The sequence below is a fragment of the Centroberyx affinis genome, unplaced genomic scaffold (genome assembly GCF_046629955.1).
Source record: "Centroberyx affinis isolate AG114_WGS23_722 - 3 ecotype Tasmania unplaced genomic scaffold, CSIRO-AGI_Caff_v1 ptg000112l_1, whole genome shotgun sequence".
Classification (NCBI taxonomy): Eukaryota; Metazoa; Chordata; class Actinopteri; order Beryciformes; family Berycidae; genus Centroberyx; species Centroberyx affinis.
This window is the reverse complement of record NW_027278814.1, coordinates 583,848-607,568: the sequence shown is the minus strand read 5'-3', so window position 1 is coordinate 607,568 and position 23,721 is coordinate 583,848. Positions and strand designations below refer to the sequence as shown.

The 23,721-nt window shown below is 44.3% G+C and overlaps 2 protein-coding genes across 3 annotated transcripts; one reads left to right on the top strand and one right to left on the bottom strand.

Annotated features, from left to right (window-relative positions):
- Positions 1-1,014: 1,014 nt before the first annotated feature.
- On the top strand, positions 1,015-6,470 carry LOC139650449 (voltage-dependent calcium channel beta subunit-associated regulatory protein). Its single transcript, XM_071527119.1, has 10 exons — positions 1,015-1,038; positions 1,409-1,554; positions 1,789-1,850; positions 1,994-2,156; positions 2,270-2,450; positions 2,610-2,765; positions 3,493-3,697; positions 4,160-4,364; positions 4,463-5,408; positions 5,496-6,470. The coding sequence occupies exons 1-10, from the start codon at positions 1,015-1,017 to the stop codon at positions 6,468-6,470; spliced, it is 3,063 nt and encodes a 1,020-aa protein (XP_071383220.1).
- Positions 6,471-8,812: 2,342 nt separating this feature from the next.
- Positions 8,813-23,342, bottom strand: stk11 (serine/threonine kinase 11). 2 transcript variants are annotated; one of them, XM_071527028.1, is made up of 11 exons: positions 23,083-23,342; positions 21,227-22,234; positions 18,017-18,100; positions 17,564-17,653; positions 17,063-17,195; positions 15,549-15,685; positions 15,239-15,366; positions 13,590-13,647; positions 13,006-13,199; positions 10,776-11,011; positions 8,813-9,682 (listed from the first exon to the last, which is right to left on the bottom strand). In XM_071527028.1, the coding sequence occupies exons 2-10, from the start codon at positions 21,508-21,510 to the stop codon at positions 10,809-10,811; spliced, it is 1,311 nt and encodes a 436-aa protein (XP_071383129.1). In that variant the 5' UTR covers positions 21,511-22,234; positions 23,083-23,342; the 3' UTR covers positions 8,813-9,682; positions 10,776-10,808. The 2 variants fall into 2 exon arrangements, 1 of the variants encoding a protein (XP_071383129.1); XR_011695639.1 differs by lacking the exon at positions 8,813-9,682 and adding an exon at positions 11,267-12,874 and having other exon boundaries at positions 10,900-11,011.
- Between the last annotated feature and the right edge of the window lie 379 nt (positions 23,343-23,721).

Sequence of the window (23,721 nt, the reverse complement as noted above, 5' to 3'; positions counted from 1 at the left end):
ATTGTTATTCTAAAGGTCTGTCTGTCTCTCTGCAAGGAGCTTTTCCTCCAAAGGCACTCTCAGCCAACTATCCTTTCACATTTTCATACGTTATGTAATGCAAAATGTGTCGTAATTGGTGAGTTTTCTATCTAACTACATTTTTTGACAATTCTTGCTCAGTTTAAACTGGCGTCGGAAAAGAGCCAGAAAAGTCTGGTTTGGGGATTGCTTATGTACGTCTGCATCCTCATTGCGTCACTGCCCCCCCCAACCCCCCTTATCTTTTTCCTCTCGCCTCCTCCTCCGATTTCCATTTTTAGCCTGCGGAGGCCTCATTTCCCCCTCATTGAGAAGAGCAGGGAAATTGAATTAAGGGTCTCATTGACGTTTCGATTAGCATCCCCAAGCTCACTTAGCCAAGACTGAGAGTATTAATCAGAGAGAGGAGAGCAGTTGTGTTGTGTGTGTGTGTATGTGTGAGTTATGTGTGAGTGCTCGGGCGGGCGCTATGCATATGTGTGTGTCCGCATGCGTGTGTGTGCATGAGAATCACCGTGAGGAGGCAGGGGCTTAGAGTGTCGTTCTGTGTTAATTCCACTCCTTATTAAATATTACAGCGCTTAGCTGACAGTGTAATGCGACAAAGAGATTTCTCATTGCGCCTAACTTCAAAGGGAGAAGAATCAATTACTGTCCCAGCAGGACTAATGCAGTCAAGATGCCCTGGCTTGCACAGGGGATTTCATCCTCTGTCACAACAGCAAACATGACAATAGAGATATGTAGCCTTCTGCCTTGTTGTGGTATTATATCTTCTGAGGTAGTGGGTTATGAACTCAAGCACTGCTGCCACCCGAGTACAAGCAATGGAAATTAATTTGATATTGTACAACTCAAACAGTACAACAAAATACAGTGTATACCAGGGTTCGACTGACAGGGGTTTTTGATGGCTGGTACTCATACTTTTGTATTAAATTTTTCACTGATATGAATTGTCTTGAATGAATTTTAAATGTTATTCATAGCAGGATGGAAAAGCCTCTGAGACAGCATGTAGGTCATCAGGTGACACTAAAAACTAAAACTGGGATAGTGAAATTCTTTTAGGGTTAGCAGCTCCCTAAGGTGGGGAGACCCAACTCACCAAGGAGGAAATTCTGGGAAACTCTGGGAAATTACTTTATCTTTAAAGGAAGAGTTCATTTACAAAACACATAATCAAACAATTAAAAGGTTACATAAAATGTTAAAATAAAATTCCATCGCATTGGCAGTGGATGACAGAAAGTTTGAAAAAATAGTTTCCAATCATGAATAAAAGGCCAGTATCGCTCTATCCTTAATTACTGCACTGACACAATACTACTGACCTAACCCATCAGAATGGGACCAGGATCCTGACTGTTTCTTCCTGACCCAACAGGACGTGCCTGTGTCAGCGGGCCGGGTGGAAAACTATGTGCTGCTGCTGGTGCTGCTGTGTGTGTTTGCCGGCGGGACGCTGGTCCTGCTCTCCCTGCTGCTGCTCTTCTGCCATCGCTGCTGCATGGGTGGACGGCGCTACTCCAGGTAGGTGTGGCCCGCTGCAGAGACGCACTGTCTGGGACCGGCGGGCCCGGCTCGCCTGCACACGCCCGGGGATTACAGAGCCCGGTAGTGCCAGAGTGATTATGACAGAACTGGATTAAAGCCGTAACTGTAATGAATATGAAAATGAAAGCTCTGATGTGAGGAGGCATTTCTATTTTTGTAAATGACAGAGGCAGGAAGAATTAAACTAATTTTTCTGTTCTTCCCCTTTAGAGCGAGTGATGACCCTGAAAAGACGAATACCACTTATGTTGACGATTCTCAGCCCACTCAAGGTTAGGACTGTGTACTAGTTTATATAAACTCCTGTATGTTTTGCTTCATGTTCATCCATTCTTGTATATTCTGTTTCACTGAAATCCCTCATTCCATTATTTCTCTCCTCTCTCTCTCTCTCCTTGTCTTCTTTGTCATTCAGAGATCACCATCCGTCTGGATGAATCAGACGCTCTCTCTGCATCAAGCTGCCATGATGGAGAGTCAGAACGGTTCGTCTCCACCGGCTCTACCGGCCGCCGCGTCTCCTTCAATGAATCTGCACTTTACGAACAGGAGAGGAAGACTCAGGACAAAGGGCGCAGGTACAGTAAAAATGAGCTACATCTCTCGTGCTAAGCACACTAAGCACCCAAATGTGCACTGAACCATAACCAGGTGTATCTTCAGGTGTTTAAATCCCCTCCCTCCTCCTCAGGTACACACTGACCGAAGGAGACTTCCACCACCTGAAAAAGGCCCGGCTGACCCACCTTCACCTGGCTCCAGCCCCCTCTGCCCTGAAGATCCTCACTATCATGGAGTGCGAGTCAACAGAGAGCAGCACCATCAACATCAATGAGATGCCAGCACCCAAACTGCCCCTTGCCATCTACCAGGTAAAGCAGAGGGAGCAGACTGGAGGTCAGACAGAAACCTCTTCACACTTAAGTCTGTACAGGGAGCGATCCATCTTACAAACAGCTGTTTATTCATCTCTAAACGGCATTGATTTCTCTTTTATCAGTTGTTTTATGCCTCTCCCTTCCCCCTTCCAGCCCCCGGAGAGAGGTTTGCCCGCTGAGCCTCTGGACTGGATGGGCCAGAGCCTCAGTGGCGGCCTGCCAGGAGACCCACACCACTCCATCGTCCTGGACCAGAGCCCCAGACAGGCCCCATTAGCCATGAAAACACAGCACACACGCTCCCAGACAGTGAGTTTCACCTGATATGCACAGCATTATACATAAAAACACATGAACAAACTCCTTCAGATTCTTAGTCTTCAACATAGAACAAATTTCTAAAACACAGGCCTAAAAGTTTTTATTGGGGTTTTCATTCTCAGACAAAACCAACATCTTCATTATGGAGACTAGCAGCTCCTGTGTATTATCTTTCTTTAACTATGAAACTGCGACATCTCAAGGCTCAGACTCTCAGGCTCTCACGCTCAGAAAGGTTGAAAATAATAGTTAACATTTTTTCCCCTGATATTTCCAGGTCATATTTGACTTAAGTTTTGGGTTTGGATGAGCGTTAGGATGACAAAACACACATTTTGTTTTTCTGATGTAAAATAGGAAGTTCAATGAGCCTGTGTTCATGGTGTTTGGTCACAAATACGTCCGCACAGACACAGATGCACATTTGCTCATCATTTTTTTATTTGAGGGTATATTGTTACACTTGTACCACACATAAGAAGAGCTGTGAGCGGAGACCGCCACAGGCTCCAACCTACTGATGCACAGTGACATCAGTCAACGCTGCAACTGAGTGACAACCTTATGACAAACCTCTGTCGCCTGAGGGCTTAGCCTCCGCCTGTCACGATTCATCTCCACTCCTCCACTCCTCTCCTGCCCCAACCCCTCTCTAATATCTCATCACCTCCCTCCATCCTCCTCTCCCTCCATCTTCCGTTATCTCTTCTGACAGATGGAGGCTATTGGGGACAGGGGAGAGGCAGATAGGGAAAGGGGGATGAGAGGAGAGAGAGAGTTGTCTCCAGCTCCGGGCCAGGCCTCCGTTCTACACTTCTTCTCTAAACTGCGGCGCCATGCCAGTCTGGAGGGGGCGGGACCTTACTTCAGGAAGTGGAAGTTTGACAGCAGCCATCGGGCTGCCAGCCTGGATGCCAAAGGTTAGAGATATCTGTCTTAATTTGGCGAAGTAAGAGTTGCTTTGCTGATAATGTTTAACTTGCTTTGCACAAAGACTTGAATTAAAGAGATTAAGAGATTTGAATTAAAGCTGCCGTAGGTAACTTTTTTGGATTGACATTTATTGAGAAGTAATAAAAATAAATCTCCACGTTTGATGACCAAAGACGATCAGGATAATATGTCCGATTCTCAGAAACAGCAAGAGCCCCATTCCTCTGCTTTTCTCATTCAAAGTGAAATGTGTGGAAACCCATCCGACCAATGAGGAGAATGAAATTTCTTGTGTTCTTCTGTGTTGTGAATTTCGGTAGATTTGATCTCTTTCCTCCTGAACTTGCCTACAGCAGCTTTAAAATATTGTACAACTGAAAAGGTCAAGAATAGCCAATAAACATCATGTCTGTGTGTTTGTATGTGTGTGTATTTGATTTCTCTACCAGGATCCCCTAAGAGGAGGCCATTCCAGAGACAGAGAGCAGCTAGTGAAACTACCGACCACACGGAGGACGACTCTTCCCCTCTCAGAGATGACGTCATTCAGCCGTTCCCACTCTCTCCTGTCCAGACCGGCGGCCTCCAGTCCCTCTCTGCAGGCTCTTTGTCACACCCCACCACTCCACCCTCACCCTCAGCCTTCCTCAGCAGGTACATCCTTTCCCGTAATCCCACATGAAGTCCTGTCATTTGAATGCAATATGAGATTACGTTTTTATTATTAATTGTCTGGTTCTCCATCTGCTCAGGCTAGAGGTAGAGGCCATGGTGGAGGTAGACGGTAGCAGCAGCACAAGGAGAGAGCGTTCACCAACAGATGACCGTTATGCCCAGAGGCAAGAGGAAGCCGAGGGGACAGGAGAGGAAACTGAAACAAAGATGGAGCCAAAGTTAGGGGCGGTCACGAGGGCAGAAGTAGGAGATGATGAAGTAGAAGAAGATGACTTGTTTGAGGTACAAGAAGAAGCTGCCATTCAGGAAACATCTGAAAATATATTCAAGAAAAGTGAGGTCGCTGAGGCAAAGCCAGACCGCCTGACATCAGACGTGAAGAAAGAGGAGGAGATGGGGGTAGATGAAGGAGACGATGTGGTGTTGGGAGCAGAGGCCAGGCCGAGGGCCGACTCGGCGTTGCCTCTTTCCTTCATGGTTCGGCAGGAGAGCTGCGAGGCTCCTCCCTCCCTGTACAGAGACATCTGGAGCTTGCGAGCCTCTCTGGAGCAGTATGCCTCCTCAGACCAGAGCAGTACGGATCGAGAGTCCATCCGCAGCGACGCAGACAGTATCTCCTCCCTTGGGGGCGCAGGAGCTCGCTCCGGCCTGGACAGCTGCTTGTCCCAAGACCTGGATGATGAACCTGAGGGAGAAGGGGAGTCGGAGGCGCTAGAAGGGGGAGCGAGAGGGGCTTCGGGTGGGGACAGCGACATGGGAAGTGGGACAGGAGGAGAGAGTGAGGCGGGTAGCCGTAAGCTCCTCCAGATGGACAGCGGCTACGCCTCCATTGAAGCCCCGTCCAGGGCCCCGGAGGAGCTGAGGCTGTTCGGGGCCCCTGGAGGCCCCCGGGGGAAGACGGCGTCTGAGAGGAGGCTGTTCTTCACCAGCTCCGGGAGAAAAGGTTCGGTGTGTGAGAGCATTGAGGCCAAGCTGTTTCAGGAGGAGCTGGAGGATGAGATAGCAGACAGCACCGAGACAGAGGCGAAAACGAAGGAGCGGTCTCCAGCTGGCAGCCAGTCTCTCACCCTTCAAGAACCATCTCAACTCCTGAAACCCCTTCATCCTCAGAAACCTCTTGAGTCAGGACAGCTGCAATCCCAGCCGACTTCACCGCTGCTGTCGCCGCTCCCACAGCCGTCTCCTCCTCACCGACCCCGTCTCCGCCGCCGTGACTACAGCATCGACGAGAAGACGGACGCTCTGTTCAACGAGTTCCTCCGTCACGATCCGCGGTTCGACCAGCAGGACTCTCCGGTGCGCTCCAGGCACCGATCCAGAGTCCACCTCCGCAAGCAGTGGCAGAGACACAAGCAATACAGCGACCCGGGGTCGGGCGCTGGGGGCAGGTACTCCCCCTCTTTGGAGAGACAGAGGTTCATCCCGCTACGCAGAGGGGACAGCGCTGGTTACCCTCTTGACACCAGATACCACAGTACGCTGTCACGCATAGCCAGTGCTGCCGATGAAGAAGCCAGTGAGGTAGCAGCTTGTGAGGAAGCAACCGATGACAGCATGGAGAGTAAAGATCCATCTAATGAGAGAGTTGCAGGAGAGGACACAGAAAGTGCGGCCAAATCAGCCTCTGAAGACACAGACGGGTCAAAAGATGGTTCGAAGTGTGCAGAGTCGACCAGTGAGGGCCATGACAGTGCAAATAAGGACACAGGAAGGGAACCCGCTAGCCTGTCGTCGACCTCTTCGACCGCACAGGCCAGCTGCATGGACCCAAGAGTCGACAACAGGAACAACAACAGCAGTCAAGCTATTCTATCAGATGTTTCCTCCTCCAGCATCCGTCCGTCCCTCACACACAGTACCCATGTGACTCTTCCGGACGCTTCTAAAAAGTCCACAGACCCTCCCAGTCTCCCTCCGCACCCCATCCTGCGGGCCCAGAGCAGCCTGACGGACAAGCTGGCCGTGTCAGTGGAGGAGCGGCTCTACACCGGGCTGAGGAGCGTGGAGCAGCGCCTGGGCCCGGGAGGGACGGAGCGCGTGGTTACCGTGTCCCACGCTGCCTCTCCTGGCCACAGTCCTGTATAGCCTGTCAACCCCCTTCGCCCCCTAAGCAACACTTAATTTCAAGTCAATTTCTCTATAGCACTTTAAAGAACATCATGTTTCAGCTACCAGGTCAATCTCCACATTCGTTACACTTGGACAAATTCCCAAATTGATAAAAAATGGCCCGATTATTGATGCACCATTACACAGATACATTCTGTAGGACAGATACCTTACTGTTGGCCAGTCTCTCGTCTCTTCCAGTGTTTCCATACAGACCTTAATTTCCACTGTGAAGCCATGCGCTGTGATGTGATGCCCCCTTATAGTAACATAATTCTAATTCTACCATTATGCTCTCATCACATGAGTTAGAAAATATAGACCCATATTATTTTGGTTTCATCTTTAGAAATGATAAATATTTAATATTTTCAGACTTAATTGTATGAATTTTCAGCATGCTATGTGTAAACAATGTGTATGTGAATATTGTACAGTTTTAACTTAAAAAAACAAACAAACAAAACAAAAGCACTTTGATGGGAAGAAAGATAATGATGGCGTTTCTGTCACCCATTTCCCTCATTCCAAACCATATCCTCCTCAAGTGTCCTTCTCATCTTGATCACCATGAGGGTAAATTTGTATGTAAAGGCTGGGGTATCTGTATACGGCAATGGGAATAACATTGATCATGTAAAAAAATACATTGTGATTCTCCTGTGCTGAAAGCCGTCTCATTAATGCCATATCAGCGGATCTGAAGTAGACATATGGTAAAAACAGAAACAGATGGGAGCTATACAGCCAATATGTGCATCAAGCATTTTTATACTCATGTTATCTATTTTTATAAGATTTTGTTACTCATCTGTCCCTGTTATGCTTATGCATCATAATTAAGGAAGTGCTATCCAGGAGCTTCACTTGAGTCCCGACAGAGGTGTCACGGACTGAGGGACACTCCTGCGCTGCAGACTGACAGATGATACTTTAAGTGACTGAGAGTGAAGCCTCTCAGGTCCAAGCTTTTAGACAGATGGGCTGGGGGAGAGAGGAGAGCTGTGACTATGAAAGTGGAGGTTGAAACTGAATAGCGGTGGAATTGTCTGCTCCCAAATCCCTGCAGACTGGGATACTGACTCATACTGCTGCATTACTGGTACATCAGCAACATGAAGCAATTAAGTACTATCGGCTACTGTAGATATCCTAGCCCCCCCAAAATACAAATTGCTTGTTTACATGTCTAGAAAAACTGAAAAATCTAGATTTCCAAGTGTAAGATCTGACTGGTTGAATAGCTTTCTTCCCCCCTATAACTCTTCCAGTATGGATGTAAAGTAGGCTTATTCTTTTCTTTCTGACATCTCTGCATTCATGTAAAATGGCATTGCTTCAACATAATGTGCTGCAGTGCATCCCTGCATGTTGTAATGTGTGAAAAAGAATGGCAACATGGAGAACTGTGTGTAACAGTAAGTATGCCTACTTACTGTTAAACAGCATTGCCCCCCCCCCTTCTTTTACAAACTGTGAATCCATTTATACAGAGACTTGGGTTTGAGCTACAGTATGTGTATATCCTATGGAACCAGTGTCTTTGTCCACATTTATGGTGAACCATCTGCTTTATAGTAAAACGAGTAGTGCAGAAAATTCAAATGTTTTGTAATGCCTTGATAAGGCTAGATCTTGTGGGACCAACTAAGGCACATATTCATTTTGGACTGAACATTTTTCCAAATAAAAAAAAAAAAGGGGAAAAAAAGGACCGACTCCCTACACATTATTGTTGTATTCTGTTGTAATCTGCCGGATGTAAACTGCTGTATGAAACTGTCATCAGAACAGTTGCACATCTTGTGACTGCATCATCTGTGTCCTTTAAATATTCCGGATTTATCTCCTCAAATCCTAGTCATACCACTGAGAGCTGCTTCACCCTCTTTAAACGCCAGACATCCCAGATTCCTCACCGCATTGCCACTCGTACGTCTTGCTGAATGGAGGATCTCTCTCTGCGACCTTGCTGACGTGGGAAGCGCTGCTCTCTCCCTCCCTCAGAGCTGTGACTCACCTGCTCTCTGATCTATTCCCAGCGAGGGACTGATGCTGGGCCTGGTTGTGTAAGAGGGGGGCGGAGCTCCGGGTGGTGATGTGATCGGCACAACAAAGAGCATCACTGGAAAACAGGCGATTGGGTAATTCTAGTCACAGGCAGCCTTTAGTGGAGAGGCATCAGATTGATATTGATGGTTTTCACTGTCACCACACATACTGGGAGCAATGCCATAGTATAGTATAGTATAGTATAGTATAGTATAATATAGTATACCTGCCAGAGTCTAACCTTGATGTAGGAGAGAAATTTTAAACAAAAAACAAAAAAACAGGTCAGGTAAGAAACCATCGAGTTTGTATTGCATAATAACAATATGCTCAACCCAAGATTAAAAGGAAAGGATCACCCAACAAAACAGCCTGGTTGGGACATGTTTTATATAAATAATAATTAAAAAATATTTATTGGAAAAAAAAAAGAAAAGAAAGAAAAAAAACAAAAACCTAAATGGAAATCAAAAAAACGATAATCCCCAACAGGTCAGCGGTGGATCTCAAGGCTTCAGTCCGTCAGTCCGTCCATAAACCGAGTCGTTTCCCTTTCTTCCAGCTCCATACAGCATGCAGTTTTTTATGTTGGTGGTAGTAGAGTACTATCATCATTATCCTCATCATAGTTTTAAATATAGAATTATTCATATCTTTGTTATCAACATCATTCTTTTTTTTGTTTTTATTTTTTTACACATCACAATGTGCGTCTTAAAAACTGCAGTTAGGGTACTGTAAAAACAAAAAGGTAGTCTAAGAAACAAAAGGGGGCGGGGTCAGGGGGGTCAAGGGGTGACGGTGCTTCTAACGTCTGGTGCAATGCTCGCCCTCCTGAGAGCATGATGGGATGGAGGGAGGGATGACCTTCCTTTCAGAGCTGAAGGAGCAGAAAAATAAACCCAAAACAAAACCAAAAAAAAAAGAAAGAAAAGAAAACACACCCTCTTCACAGCCAGTGCCTCAAGTCTCAGAGCAAAAAGAACATTTCAGGATCTCCTCCTCCCCGTCGCTCGTATGCCATCCTTAAAAGACTCTGCAGGCCGATGGTCCAGGAGGTATGGGGGGCAAAACGTCAGCAGGTTTCTCTCACAACTGCGAGGACTCCAGACACAGAAGGACGGGAACAGATCAACCTGAGAGGGGGGCGGAGATGGAGGGCAGATAAAGATGGACAGGAGAGAGAGAGAGAGCGAGAGAGAGAGAGAGAGAGAGAGAGAGAGGTGAACGATGAGCAGCTGGTGGATTTCCGAGTTTAAGTTTTAATCTCATCACACACCATGAACGAGAAGCAACTGCACGCACAGGTCGCTTAAGATAAGATGAATGGTGTCACTGAATTACAACAAGGAACTAATTGGTGGTGATAATACAGTGACACTCATCTGCAGGGCAGGCGAGAGAGAGAGAGAGAGAGAGACAGAGACAGAGGGAGGGAGACAGAGCGACAACATCCTACAGCCCACTTTATCTCATCCAGGGTGAGTCATCGCTAGAACAAATTAATACAGAGCATCTCCTCTGCGCTGCACCCTTGAAAAACAGCCTCACACTGTGAGTGTTTGTATGTGCGAGAGACTGAAAGAGCAAATTGTGGGTGGTAACTGGAGTGAGAGGAAGACAATCTGTTAAATTGGTGTGTACGGTTGTGGTGTATAATGCAGCATAAATCTGCCCCACTTCTTAGTCTGAATGAGGGCCTGTGAAAACCCCCCTGGATATCTATAATCTAGATTAACCCTGATAGGGAGCAGAAGAGCAGTGCTCCATCGTTGAAAGTGACCAGTCGAGATCTAGTTTTTGGGAGGAAACCGCCCATGTGTTTGCCTGGGGAGCAGCGGTGAGTCAGAGCACTGCTGACTGAATATCAACACATTTTCTCTCTCCCCTCCCCAATTTCCTATTCCACTCCTCCTCCTCCTTCTGCCTGATACTCTTCTCTGCATCTCTGTCTATTATAACATAGTCTCACACCATCTTTCATCCTCTAATGCAAACCCCTTTTTTTCTGCCCCATTTCACCGACAAATCCCATCTCTCCTAACTCTTTATATGGATCTGCCTTTACTCTCTTCATTCTCTACATCTTTCAGGGTATTTCTTGTGTTTTCTCTCTCTCTCTCTCTCTCCTGTATGAAAGGTGTCCTCTAAGTAGGTCGATTTCTGATCAGAATTCAGCCTACAACCGGTTGTGGTTGTAACAGTCTACACATTCAGTCACACACTCACCGGGTGGGTTGCTACTGAGGGAGTGGGGGGGCGTCATTGCTGTTTGCAGGTGGAGAGCTTGCGGATCTTGCTGGCTGTGGAAACTCCTTTGCGTGAGGGGTTGGAGGAGGAGGAGGAACGGCGCTCGGCTTTGGGCTTGCTGTTCAGAGACCCTCCCTCCGTCCCGTTCACACAAACTGGCTTGGCTACAGCTGGGCTGTGGTCCACATCGCCCTGATCCTCCTCGGCTACTTGTCCTGAAGACACACACATTGCAAGAAATTTCCATCACACAAGTGCTGACTTAAGCCCCGATCACTGCTTCATTGATCAAGCATGAGCCAGTAATTAATAAGAGTGCACAGTGCAAACAGTATGAATGAAAAACAATTCTGGAAATTACCTCAGACCTGCTGTTCTAAAAACTGTCAGGTCAGATAACCACGAGAAATGTGTGAGAAACAGTAACCTATAAAAACAGGAAATCCACCGGGTGAAGAATGGAGGCTCACCTCACTTCTTGGCTCACTCATTTCGAGTGTAGGTGTGTGTGTGTCTGCATTTGTGTGGTTGGGTCCGTGAGAAACTCTCAAAGGAAGACATAGCAGTGTCTGAGTTACCTCACTTCAAAAGCTATGAGGCTGAGGGGAATATTAACAGAGGAGGCTTAGAAGGGTAAAACATTACAGTTAAGGGACAGGATTAGGACAATTTGAAGCTAGATGTAGTTGAGAGAGAGAAACTCTTATCTACCTCAAAACTGCTAGAGAAAACATCCAGTCAAAACGTTGTTCAATTTACCATATGAACACTATTATCATATAAAACATCCTATGAGCTATGGTGGTGAACATGTGTGGGAGTGAAACCTAGAATAACCATTTATACTCCCACACCATAAACCATTTCAATTGGACTATTTTTAGATCCATTCACTCCCCTCCCATTCAGATTCTGCAGCTCCATTGAAAATCCAATGAGGTTCTATGTGGGGCATACTTCTAGATAACCAACAGTGACTACTGCATTTATTATACTGCCCCTTGTTGCCAAGCAACAGATAAATCTTACAGCATCTGAATTCTGCAAAAAAAAACCATAAGGTTAAAGGAACAGTTCACACCAAAATGAAAATTCTGTAATTTTCTACTCACTACTCACCATGTCAGTTGAAACGTGATTGAAGTTTGAATATATGTAATATACAGCAAATTAGCAATCACAGTTGCATCTCCACATTCTCCCAAACAACTAAAGCGAAAAGGATTGTTTGGTTAGAGGTCCAAAAAGGGCATAATTAAACCATTAAATTACTCTAAACAACTTGTGCAACATTATCCAAGTGTTTTGTAGTGGTTTAACTGTGAGCCCAAGGCCTCCATTTACCTCATTTTGTAGTGGTGTTCTAGGTAGAAGAAATGCTAATTGTTACATCTTGTGTAATGTGGAAACCAAAATAAGGCAATAGGCTGATGCTATTTACAATTCGACTCACAGCGCAATAGTTTGGCTACAGCGTACTCAAATTATGCTGCACAGGTTGTTTAGAGAAATTTGATGGTGATTTTATGCCCAATTTTGAAACTGCAACCAAACCTGAAGAACCCAGTTACTTCAGTTGTTTGGGAGAACACTGAGATGGGAAGGTGTGGGCGAACTGACTGTGTGTTTGGTGGTTGTACAAACTTCAATGGATTTTTGACTGACATGGAGGTGAGTAGATATTGCCAATTTTTATTTTGGGGGCAACTCTTCCCTTGAAATTGTTTTGTTCTCATTTCAAAAAGCAGAATGCCGATTAACCTTTATTCATTCAGTTTGCTCTCTACAGGAACAGTTTGGGTTCACAGTTTAAACTAAATAAAACAACTCCTAAAACAGTGCAAAAGTTAGCAAACATTACAAAAATGTCAGGAACTGTAGACTGGAAACTAACACAGTTAAAGAGATGAGAATAAATGTTTAAATTCAACATAAGGCACTTGATCTGCGAACTATCATGCTCCCTGCCAGTCCTTGTCCTCCTCCGTTTAGTCTGAGTGAACTTTACTGATCGCTCTCCCTGTCCGTCCTGCCACGCTCTTCACCTGTCGGCCTACTCTCCAAACTGGACACATGTTCTACAACATAGAACACAACCGTTGTAACACACCAGGATCGCAGGACAAGCACAAACTACATCGTGTGTGTGTGTGTGTGTGAGTAGCTGCCAGTGTCTTAGGGGGGGGATCATCAACGTGCTCACACTTACCTGGCACTGTGAAGTCCTGAGTGTATATGATCTCGTCCTCTCCGTCATAGAGCTCGTCCTCATCTTCCTCGGTGTAGCCGTGCAGGTCCTCCAGGTAAGGTACCACCGTCATGCTACGCCAAGGGTCCCTGCTCTCCGCGCTGGCGGGGATGGGCACCGGGGGCTCAGAGGGAGGGTGTTTCTTACGCACCCAGCTGGCATTGGCAGGTGGGGAGAAAAGGGGATACATCAGTCTTTAACAGAAATTTCTAAACAGTTAGGTCCGGGTTCTTGCACATTTTGCACTTCACATCTGCAAGTTCATCACTGCATTTGATAATCATGGTTGGTGTTCAATATGATATATGTTGATAATAGCGGGGTAATATGACCATCAACAAATATCACAATATATGAAATTACAGTACTGTGGGTGTACAATTACATCAATATATTGTCATGCATAACAATATTTTCTATTAGTTTTCAAAACTATTTGTGCAATTTTACAACTTTTCAAGACAATGACATAATGATATTGACATAAACAGACACCAACCCTGGGACAGATGTGTGAATATATGCAAGTAAACTAAATCACTTACTTGTGTTGCCTTATGTGCTGTATGGAGAACCTCTTCACAGGGTCGTACTCAAGCATTCCTGAAAAACATAAGACAGTGGAAAGGTCAATCTAATCACGACAATCCGAAACAATGTCTCATCTCAATTCTCTTTACATGGAGTGTTTACTACAACCTGGCTGGATGCCAGAGCGACGTGAGGGAGGGGCTAACAGGAGTCAGACGATGAACACATTCAAGGAATGTTAATTAACGCATGTAATAATGTCATTCATCTTGTCAAGGCATCCTGCAAAGCTTAAGGAGTCAAGGAGGTACAAGTAAGAAACATCAATATGAGTAACGTTAATAGCTGTAACAATGTAATAAAGATATTGTTACCTAATTAACATAGTGTGTGCTTTCCATAAACTAAATATGTGTGAGAAACCAGAGTGTCACGATGATAAGGCACAGTGATGCAGTACCTATCCAGACCTAATAATGTAATTGTTTCCCCAGTAGGCAGAGAGGGGCAGCGTGCAGAGTGCTGATAGTAGTGCTGTGCGTGCTGAAGGACACCTTTTGTGGCACTGAGCTTATTTTAGACCATGTAATTATGGACTGACTATCTCTCAGGTGCTGCGTCATCACACACAGACGTCACACACACACACACACTCACAGAAAATGGGGGATGGGGGCCAGAGGAGAAGCAATAGAACGTGGCTCATTTTTCTCTATGCAGAATTAAACTTTCGATTCAACACTACTGTCTACTACCACTCACTGTTCAAAATGCCTTTGTTTGATACCTCAAGTGATTTCAAATGCAAAAGCGAAATCCTGAGATAGCGTATCAATGAATAGTGGCCCGACTTCCACAAAGGACAAGGCAGAGCTGGATAATAATCTAACATACTAGTTAGCCATTCAGCCGTGTGTTAAATGGCTTCATTAGTTGGTATAAACATAATCTCCCCAGCATTCTTTTGGGGTTTTACAGGGGGAAGTTTACTACGTCATACTGCTGGTTGTACCTTTCACTGTTACAGAGTCTGGCGTGTTTTTTTCTAAAGGGGCAAAGGCACTGCAGCATTCCACCTGAGAAAAGCACTGCTTGACTATGAAGTGTTTAGTATTCTGCTGCTGGCTTCAGATCAATGGAAACTACGTCAGCAGTTGGAGGGATTTCTACATTGTGGAGGAAGCCTCGGATGCTGAGGAGTCAGGATGACTCTCAATGTCACGGCACCACCTACTGGACACAGACAGAAAACACCACAGAGCAACTAGCAAGGACTTTCTGGTGATTTATTATTGCTCCGACAACACAGCTGGCCAGCTCCATTTCAGAGATACTTCTACCAAGTGCTGCTCTGTCCTTCAGTGTGGGAGACTGTTTTCCTGCTAAACAATACTGCTCAGCAAATCTGGATCAGAATTCTACATAGCATTATTAATTAGACAACACTATGATTATCACTATGATTATCTAAATTTAGTCCGCTTCCTCTTATAGTATTGAATCACATTGTGTAGCAGTGATACTCTTTTGTCCATTGCTAGTAAACAAAAGCGCACTTCGCACTCCAGAGCCCTTGGGGGGGGGAGAAAGCACTTGGTCTGAAACCAAGACTTTGCCCATTAGCTGGCAGTTGAAACGGTTTTGTGATCTGAACCAAACTCACCTCGCAGCAGGTCTGACAGGAGGGGTCCGCATTCCTCGGGAATAGTGTAGTCTCCTTTTCCAATGTTCTCAAATAGCTTATAGATGTTGTCCCCCTCAAACGGATACAGACTCGTTGTAATGTTGTATCTGCATGGGAGGGAATATGAGCTGTCAAATACCATCAATGTAGAAGTAAATAAACTGAAGCTCTGTTACAGTCCACACAACAGCTTGCATGTACGGTTTATATATACAAATAGTATATATCAGTTTATATAAACAAATGGTTTATATATGAACCTAGACAGACTTTGCTGTTAGCCACTCACAGTGTTACTCCAGCAGACCAGATGTCCACTTTGAACCCTGAAAAGGTGTCCAGGCCGTTGGCAATCTCTGGAGGCTGGAAGGCCGGAGAGCCCTGGCTGGTGCGACATGTGTCATCCTCTGCAAATGGGTGAAGGGCCTGGGAGAGACAGAGCGAGTGAAATTTGTATGTGTTTGTATGGACAAGGGAAATAGGTGTACAAAAATCAATATTTCTCTGTATTCATTTAGCACAAAGAAAATTACTACCACTGCCAAAGAAAATCTGAAAAATGCAATAACAGTATAATCTGGCCAAATTTCCCAAAGCATTAAGCATTTTTAAGAAATATAATCTGCACTAGAACCACAATTGGGACCAAAACAGATAAAAGACAGATATGGAAGCAAAATTAAAATGACCTCGAAGCACCGCTGCTATACATTCACCAAGCACTTTATTAGGAACACCTGTATACCTGCTTATTCATGCAATTATCCATTCAGCCAATCATGTGGCAGCAGTGCAATGCATAAGATCATGCAGATACAGGTCAGCAGCTTCAGTTACTGTTCACATCAAGCATCGGAATGTATGAAAAAATGAAAAAATGTGATCTCAGTGACTTTGACCGTGGCATGATTGTTGGTGCCAGACAGGCTGGTTTGAGTACTTCTGAAACTGCTGATCTCCTTTGATTTTCACGCACAACAGTCTCTAGAGTTTACACAGAATGGTGCGAAAAACAAAAAACATCCAGTGAGCGGCAGTTCTGCTGACGGAAATGCCTTGTTGATGAGAGAGGTCAGAGGTGAATGGCCAGACTGGTTGGAGCGGACAGAAAGGCTACAGTACCTCAGATAACAACTCTTTAAAACTGTGGCGAGCAGAAAAGCATCTCAGAATGCAACATGTCGAACCTTGAGGCGGATGGCACTTTGGTAGCCGGTTGACACTGAGCTGAAAGCTGATACCTACCCAGCAGTAGTAAGGTGTTCTTAATAAAGTGCTCGGTGAGTGTATAAAACTACAAAGGAAACACTGAAACTCCATTTAGGTTTATGCAATTAAATCAATGGCAATTAATTCAAAGTAAGCTACACGAATTGAGCAACTGTGCCTACATGAACAGACAGAATTTTGAGCATATTTGCATCTTAATAGCAAACCTGACAGCACTAGCTTACTTAGGACTTTTGTGATGTGTGTGTGTCTGGGCTGGCCCTGTTAACAAAATGCTAATTTCTATGCAGAAAGTTTTCTAGAAGGCTGCAAAGGCTGTGTTTGCAAAGTGGTTCTCAGGTTCAGAATTTAGAGTATAGTAAGCTTGCGTCATACAAAATGCTTAGCTAATTACTTAAAAAAACAACAACACTAGAATAAGCAAAATTGTGTGCAAATGAAAGGAAACAATATAGAAGTACTGCTAGAGTTCTGATATGCTGAATTCTGGTAGCCTGTGCAGAAGATACAAATGCCCTGGTTGTCTTGGGTACAGATCTCTGGACGGTAAACCTTATGATGCTTTGAACTCACCTCTGCTACTCCCAGATCGGAGATCTTGAGCGCCCCGTCTGTGGTCAGCAGCAGATTCCCTGGTTTAATGTCTTTGTGAACTATTCCCTGGCTGTGCAAATATTCAAGGCCATCTAAGAGTTGGCAAAAGTACCTGAGAAAAAGGCAAAGGAAAAAGAAATAGAGAGAGGTTAATGATGGGATTAAGGAAGGAGTGAAAGTGTGCAGCACTGTATGCTTGTAAAAAAAATTATCAGCCTATTCAACAATTCAAGCACTGTGGTGAGAAGATTCTTCATCACTTACTAGTATAGCAACTGTGGATTTGCAGCAGTGACCAGACATTCCCACAATCTATGGCCAGTTATTTTAACAGCAGAGGCCCTGCAGTCTTGGATCTAAACTTAGGCCTGGAGTAGTGGTTGCACAGAGCCTCAGACTAATAATAGCAGAGGGAGCGAGAAAGCGAGAGAGAGAGAGAGTGAAAGAGAGAGAGCGAGAGAGTGAGGGAGAGAGACTTACCCGTGAGCTTGAAATACTGGAAACCTTTTCTCTGGGACGCTGTCCAGCATTTCTTGCATTCCACATACGCAATACTCCATCACCATATACGTAAGTCAGGGAGTCAAGGGAATACTCCAGATCAAACAAGTAGGAGCCTTTAATGAAGTGAGCCATCTATACAGCAAACAACAACTACCAAACATTCATAAAATATCTCCCACAGTAAAATTTGATCTTGGCTTTTAAGATACATTTTTAGAAACCCTAACCAACTAACAAATCCACTTGGAGCAAAATTAAATTGTGTATAGAGTAGACAAATATGCTATACAGAGAACAAGCTGGAATCAGAGAAGAGAAAATGAGTAAAGGCCAGGGGATAATGCAAGTGGCTCAGTCGTATCCGCATCAGGATTTCAATACTCACAGACACACACACACACACACACACACACACACACATAAGGATATATTTTCTGCTTCTCATCATTGTAGAGCACATCCACCAACTGAATCACATTTTTGTGTTGGAGTCTTCTTAGCAGCTGAATCTCCCTGAAAGACAGAAACATAAAAACACAGAACAAGGAAAAGATTAATAATATCACATAATTAGCAACAGTCCTAGCTAGAATTCTTTGAAAATATGACAGGTCCATAACCACTAATAACAGTCTAAATGACAGTCTAGATTACTATATCAGCAGCCCATCATCAGGAAAATCAATCAGGAAAAACCCCATCTACGATAGTACAGTTTCACCAATCTCATTATAAAGATATATAAGATGGCAGTTTTGCTTTGCCAAGAGGAAGAGTTTTAAATCACCACCATGGCAAATCCCCAAGGAGACTCAACATTCATCGGAGAGCTGTGACTGAGGACACTAATGAATTCGGCTCTGGCTCGGAAGAGCTCAAAGTACAGGCCAAGGACTTCCATATACGTACCATACACACACACAGCCAACATTAAGGCACTGTCTGGCAATATGTGCGTTTTAATTTATCATGCAATAATAGGTCAAAGCTATAAAAGGGAGTGGGCCTGTATGGAAAATATGAGGGTAGATTTTCTCTTGCTTTTTCTCTGCTCACACTTTCATCCCTCAGTATTCGTCATAACAAGAGGTTCAGTGAAGAACCCGGTGTCTTCATTTTGCCCACAGTGTCTTGAGGCATCACCTCCCTTCTTTCTTTCTCTCACGCAATCACACAAAAGACACACTGTGGAGCTTTTCTCTTCTATTTTGGCCTTCAGTTACAAGCCATCTCAGTCCTCTGCTTTATACACAATATTACTACTGACAAACGCACATTGTGTTCCCAGTGTACACTCTCTTCCTTTGCGCACACACAGAGACATACAAGCAGTTATTGCTGCATCACTGCACTGATAAAAGGGCAACACCATCTCACACATACAGTACATAAAAATGGGAACTATGGTGATTGGCATATGGTGAAGCATAGATAAGGAATAGCCTCATTTCAAGCCATATCATCATCTCTCCAAATAAGCTAAGCAGCAAGCACAGAGGACAAGTCTGACTTGTTTGAAATGTAGCAAACCATGCTGCATCACTGCTTGTTTCCATTAAATAAATCAGAAAACAAGAGTCAGCACTTGCCACCTAAATCACAATATCTACTGCAGTCCATCTGCAATCTCCAAGTTCAAATATCTAGCTGAGGATCCTGTGTGTCCAAGGCCTGCAGGTAGCAGGGTTGAGAGGATTTCCACACTCAGCAGTATGGCAGCAACTCTTGCACACACAGCAGCAGCAACATAAACAACAGTTCCCTGATCAAAATGCACCTACAGACAAATCCTTGTCTACACACTGCTGGTCCAGAGTTCAGGCCTAGGAGGGGGTGTGAGAGTGTGTGTCCATGTGTGCTCCTGTCATTCCAAACAAGGGCACGGCATTCTCGAGGTGTTGCCTTAGTAACAGGAGTGGCATTGCTCAATCAGTGCCAGTATGAGCATGCCCGTCCCCATGGCAACCCTCTGAAAGCAGGAAGTGTTTGGCAGACAGGAATGCTAAGCAGAGGCTGAATGGAGAGACTGGGGCTACTATGGCATCCACACACAGCCTGGCCTTTTGAGGCTGGAGGATCCCACTTCCACAAGCTGAAAAACATAAGGCCTCAACCAACTGCCAGATGTAGAAAAAGGCAGAAAAGCACAGCAAACATGGACACAACAATTTTGCACATCAGGAAACATTGCCAATGTTTTGTTACCACATAGTCTAACTCGCCATGAAAAAAATATAGCCAGGATTGTTTCTAAACCACAACCTTTTAAAAGAAAATAACTTTTTCAAAAGGAGTGAATACAGACTAATGTGATCTAAATGAACAGAACAAATCAACAACGATTCTCACTAAGGCATCATCACAGGCTGTTTTTTGTTCTGCCACCGCGGCCTCGACAGCGGCCTAACAACACGCCTTTTTTACAGATCTCCATTCCCTCAGTGTGAACTCATTTGACGATTTGCTAAAGCTTCCTCTATATTTAGCACAGGCCCGCAGCGAAAGGCTGGAGTAATATTTAATAAACTATTGTGTGATTAAAACTTCTGCTACTCATCAGCAAGGGGGGATGCAGCAGAAGAAACGTTGAATAGACATACATGACAGCTAAATCAGGGTGGCAATGACATGCAGAGAGAGAGAGAGAGAGAGAGAGAGAGAGAGAGAGAGAGAGAGATATGACAGACTCAAAAGCATGACTGAAATAACTGATTTAGGTCCTGTACTGTTGACAGAAATTCTATCAAATAATGTCATAAAAGTTTTACAAATGTGTATCAAAAATTAATTATATTTTGTAAATATTTTTTTCATGGACAGTGAATTATAACTATGTAGAATAGTCAATGTACTCTAGATATTATTGAGACAAATGAGGGGGTGGGGGGTATTACTAGTTTTGTTCTCAATTCATGTCATTGTATTCTAAATCTTATTTTTTATTTTTTTTGTTTCTTTTACACAAATACACAAAACATGTATGAACAGAAAAACACTACAAAAACAAAAATGAGCAGTAACTAAACTAGAATTCATATTAATTAGTATGAAAAACAATCCAGTAATAGTATGATTGCTTTTCCCTAGGCAAATACAGGAAACTACATCTCTTTCAGAAGTAAGAGAAGATGACAAATGCCCTATCAATTATTATCGAAAGGTGGTGGAGATTCCAAGTGAAATATTTGAACGGGGGTTCGAAATGCAAATAAGTGTAAAAGTTGTGCACTTCAGGCAAGGTAGCGATGGTTGGTTAAGTGAACAGGACAACCATGATGACATGAGTCATCACTGTGGTACAGCTATGCTGGACCTAGTTAACTGTTGTAAAAGACAGTGTTGTTGAATTTTCAGTGTGGGGATTCAAAGTAATTAACAACTATTAGGATCAAGCATTACAGTGAGTCAACCCAATGATACTGTATCTCAGGATAACTGGGACTGTCCCTCATTGAAAAGACCTTGCATTTGAACACGCATAATTCACGGCATACAGATGAGAAGTCAGTTGCACTGGCGTTAAACTGTGGTGGAATGAGATGTAAGCTGACATGGGAGGTTAGAGAAAAATAGCAAGGAGAGAACAGGGAGAGGGAAAGGTCAAACATAGGGCAGGATGACAAACCAAAAAACACCCACTTTTTCACATTGGCTTCTCCATTGGGAATCCTCCTCAGCTTCTTCTTCTTCAGTATCTTGACAGCCCTGCGACAAAGTGTCTCTGAGTCCAGCATCTCTTTGACTTTGCCATAAGATCCTTCCCCCAGCAGGTCCCCCATCAGGTACTTCCCTATCAGCTTTGCCCTCTTCCTCCTTGGCTGGTAGATCACCTCTGTTGAGTCAATGCGGTGAATGAAAGTATCCATCCCCATCAGTTCGTTTTCAGTCAGATAGTCAAGATGATGCAGCTCCCCAGTACTCATGATTGATGGTCCGACAGTCACAGTTTAAGCCTACTGTATTCACAAATAGCTATGATTGTTGCTGGAGAGAGTAATCCACTGGTAACCTTTTTCAGATGGGTATTTTAATTCTACAATCTGGAATACAGGTGAATTACAAAAATTTAAATACTGGGCGTGGGAGGGGGGGTGTAACCAGGCCTGAGAGTTGAGGGAGGAGGTGGGGGTCAATCCCAATTTGTAAACATTAGGGGTATTTTACTCAAGGGGAGCTGTAGTAGTTCTACAGAGGTGTAGGCAGCTGAAGACCTGTTAGGTCCAGTGCCAAGTTAGTGCTTCTGGGAGAGTTTAGGCTGCTCTGAGCATTTTGTACTATGTCTGTGACAGGTGCAGTTGAGCAGACTGAATAGGTACGATTCTCAAATGTTACTTTCCTCTGCTTAACTCCAAGTCATCTCCATTTGAATCTAATACCATACAACCTTAGGCAGAGGCAACCAGTCCTGCTTCAGAGCCATGCAGCACAGCATTTCTGTCAAAGGTCTGTACTGCAATGCATAGTTTGCCCCAGGATACATATGTGTCATCAGCTGGACTTCCAAACACAGATTTACAGCCAAATGTATGCAGCAGTAACATTCCAATCTTTGGTATCAGCTTGGCTCCTAGAGGTCGACTGAGCCATCTAATGTGTCTGGCCGTCCTCAGGTGTCCTCCATGCCACCACGATCCTACACCTTGGTGCCTAAAAACAAGAGTCATAACAACATTAATGCAAATTATAAAATCATTTTAAGTGGCTAGTAAAGTAGGCTGTCGCTCTATGATAAACAATCTCTCCTGACAGCAACCCTCGACTAGTTATTGGGTTTCCTTTCTACTGTGAGGTTAATTTAAGAAATAGAATGGGTTAAAATTGTAATAGTACAGATTTGGTAGCACTGCTTTATTTAACTAATGCGGCATTTGAGTTACGTTTGCTTAATTAGTGCATGCAAGTCGCACAGTTTAAAAAACATGGTATTTTTCAAAAACTGGCTGCTAACTGTTAGCTAGTAAGCTAAGTCTGCTTGAATGAACTAACACCAACGTTACTGTCCTGAACTCTCACTTTCTGCCTCCTCGGTTTGCACAGCTTCAGCAACCAATGCTGCATTTAATTCAAGTCTACCTATAAATTGACATCCAGCTATTTGTAGATAAGGACTAGACGACTGGGGTGGATCGCTGAAACGTCGTCATACAAGTGTAGCTAACGGTAGTCATGTTGCGTTAGCTAGCCAACTTTGGCTGACGTTAAGGTTAGCTAGCCAACTTCACCTCAGTTGCCGGGGGTGCAGCTGTAATTTAGTGGACGGGCAGCGAAATACACTTCTTTAAGACATTGTTGCATTAGGTCCATGGGGTAGCAAAAGCAATCTCTGCTCTAAAATTCAAACCAGCCACCGGCACCTGAGACTGTTACCCAAATACAGTCAGCTAACGCAAGCTAACCGGAGTAACGATAGCTTACAAGCCCTCGGATTCCAGTGTAGATTGCAGGCTAGCTAACGCTAGCTAGTTAACAAGCTAACTAATGAAATGGGGACTCACCTGAATTCCTATGAATCTTGTTCCCGTAGCACCTTTTATTTTGCTCTTCGTTTATTTGTCTTTGATGTAGCAAGTGTTTCGTTAGAGTCTAAAATATTACTTAAATTTTCAGACTCTTCGTATTACTCTTGCCACTCAGGTTGTCGCCATCTTGTTTACCTCCCCCCCAACTCGCACTGACAGCCCTCCAGTGAGTCTGTCATACATTAATGCGTCAAATCAAAGTATTTTTTTTCACGATGGTTGAAAAAACGAGAATGTTGGCAACATTGAAAATAAAAAAAAATATGCGGTCGTTCCAGTAAATTCCTTTAGTGTAATCGTATCAGTATTACTGCGAATTTACAATGGGAAGCCCAGGTGACACAGCTAAACTGACAACTGTGCAGTAGTCCTTCCTCAAGGTGTTTATGTTAACACTATTTTTTTTTTATGGACACTGATGTAACCCAAATCAACAGTGAGAGCCCCGTCGGACCAGGGAAAGGCAGTGTGAACTGAGCTGGTTGGTTACTACATTGCCAACTCTTCCCTTCCCACTGTGACTTCTCAAAGTGCCACTCTCTTGAAGCATCCCACTACCAACTTCACCATGCCATCAACCAACTCCTTGGTTTACCATGGCCGAAGTGGCCATTG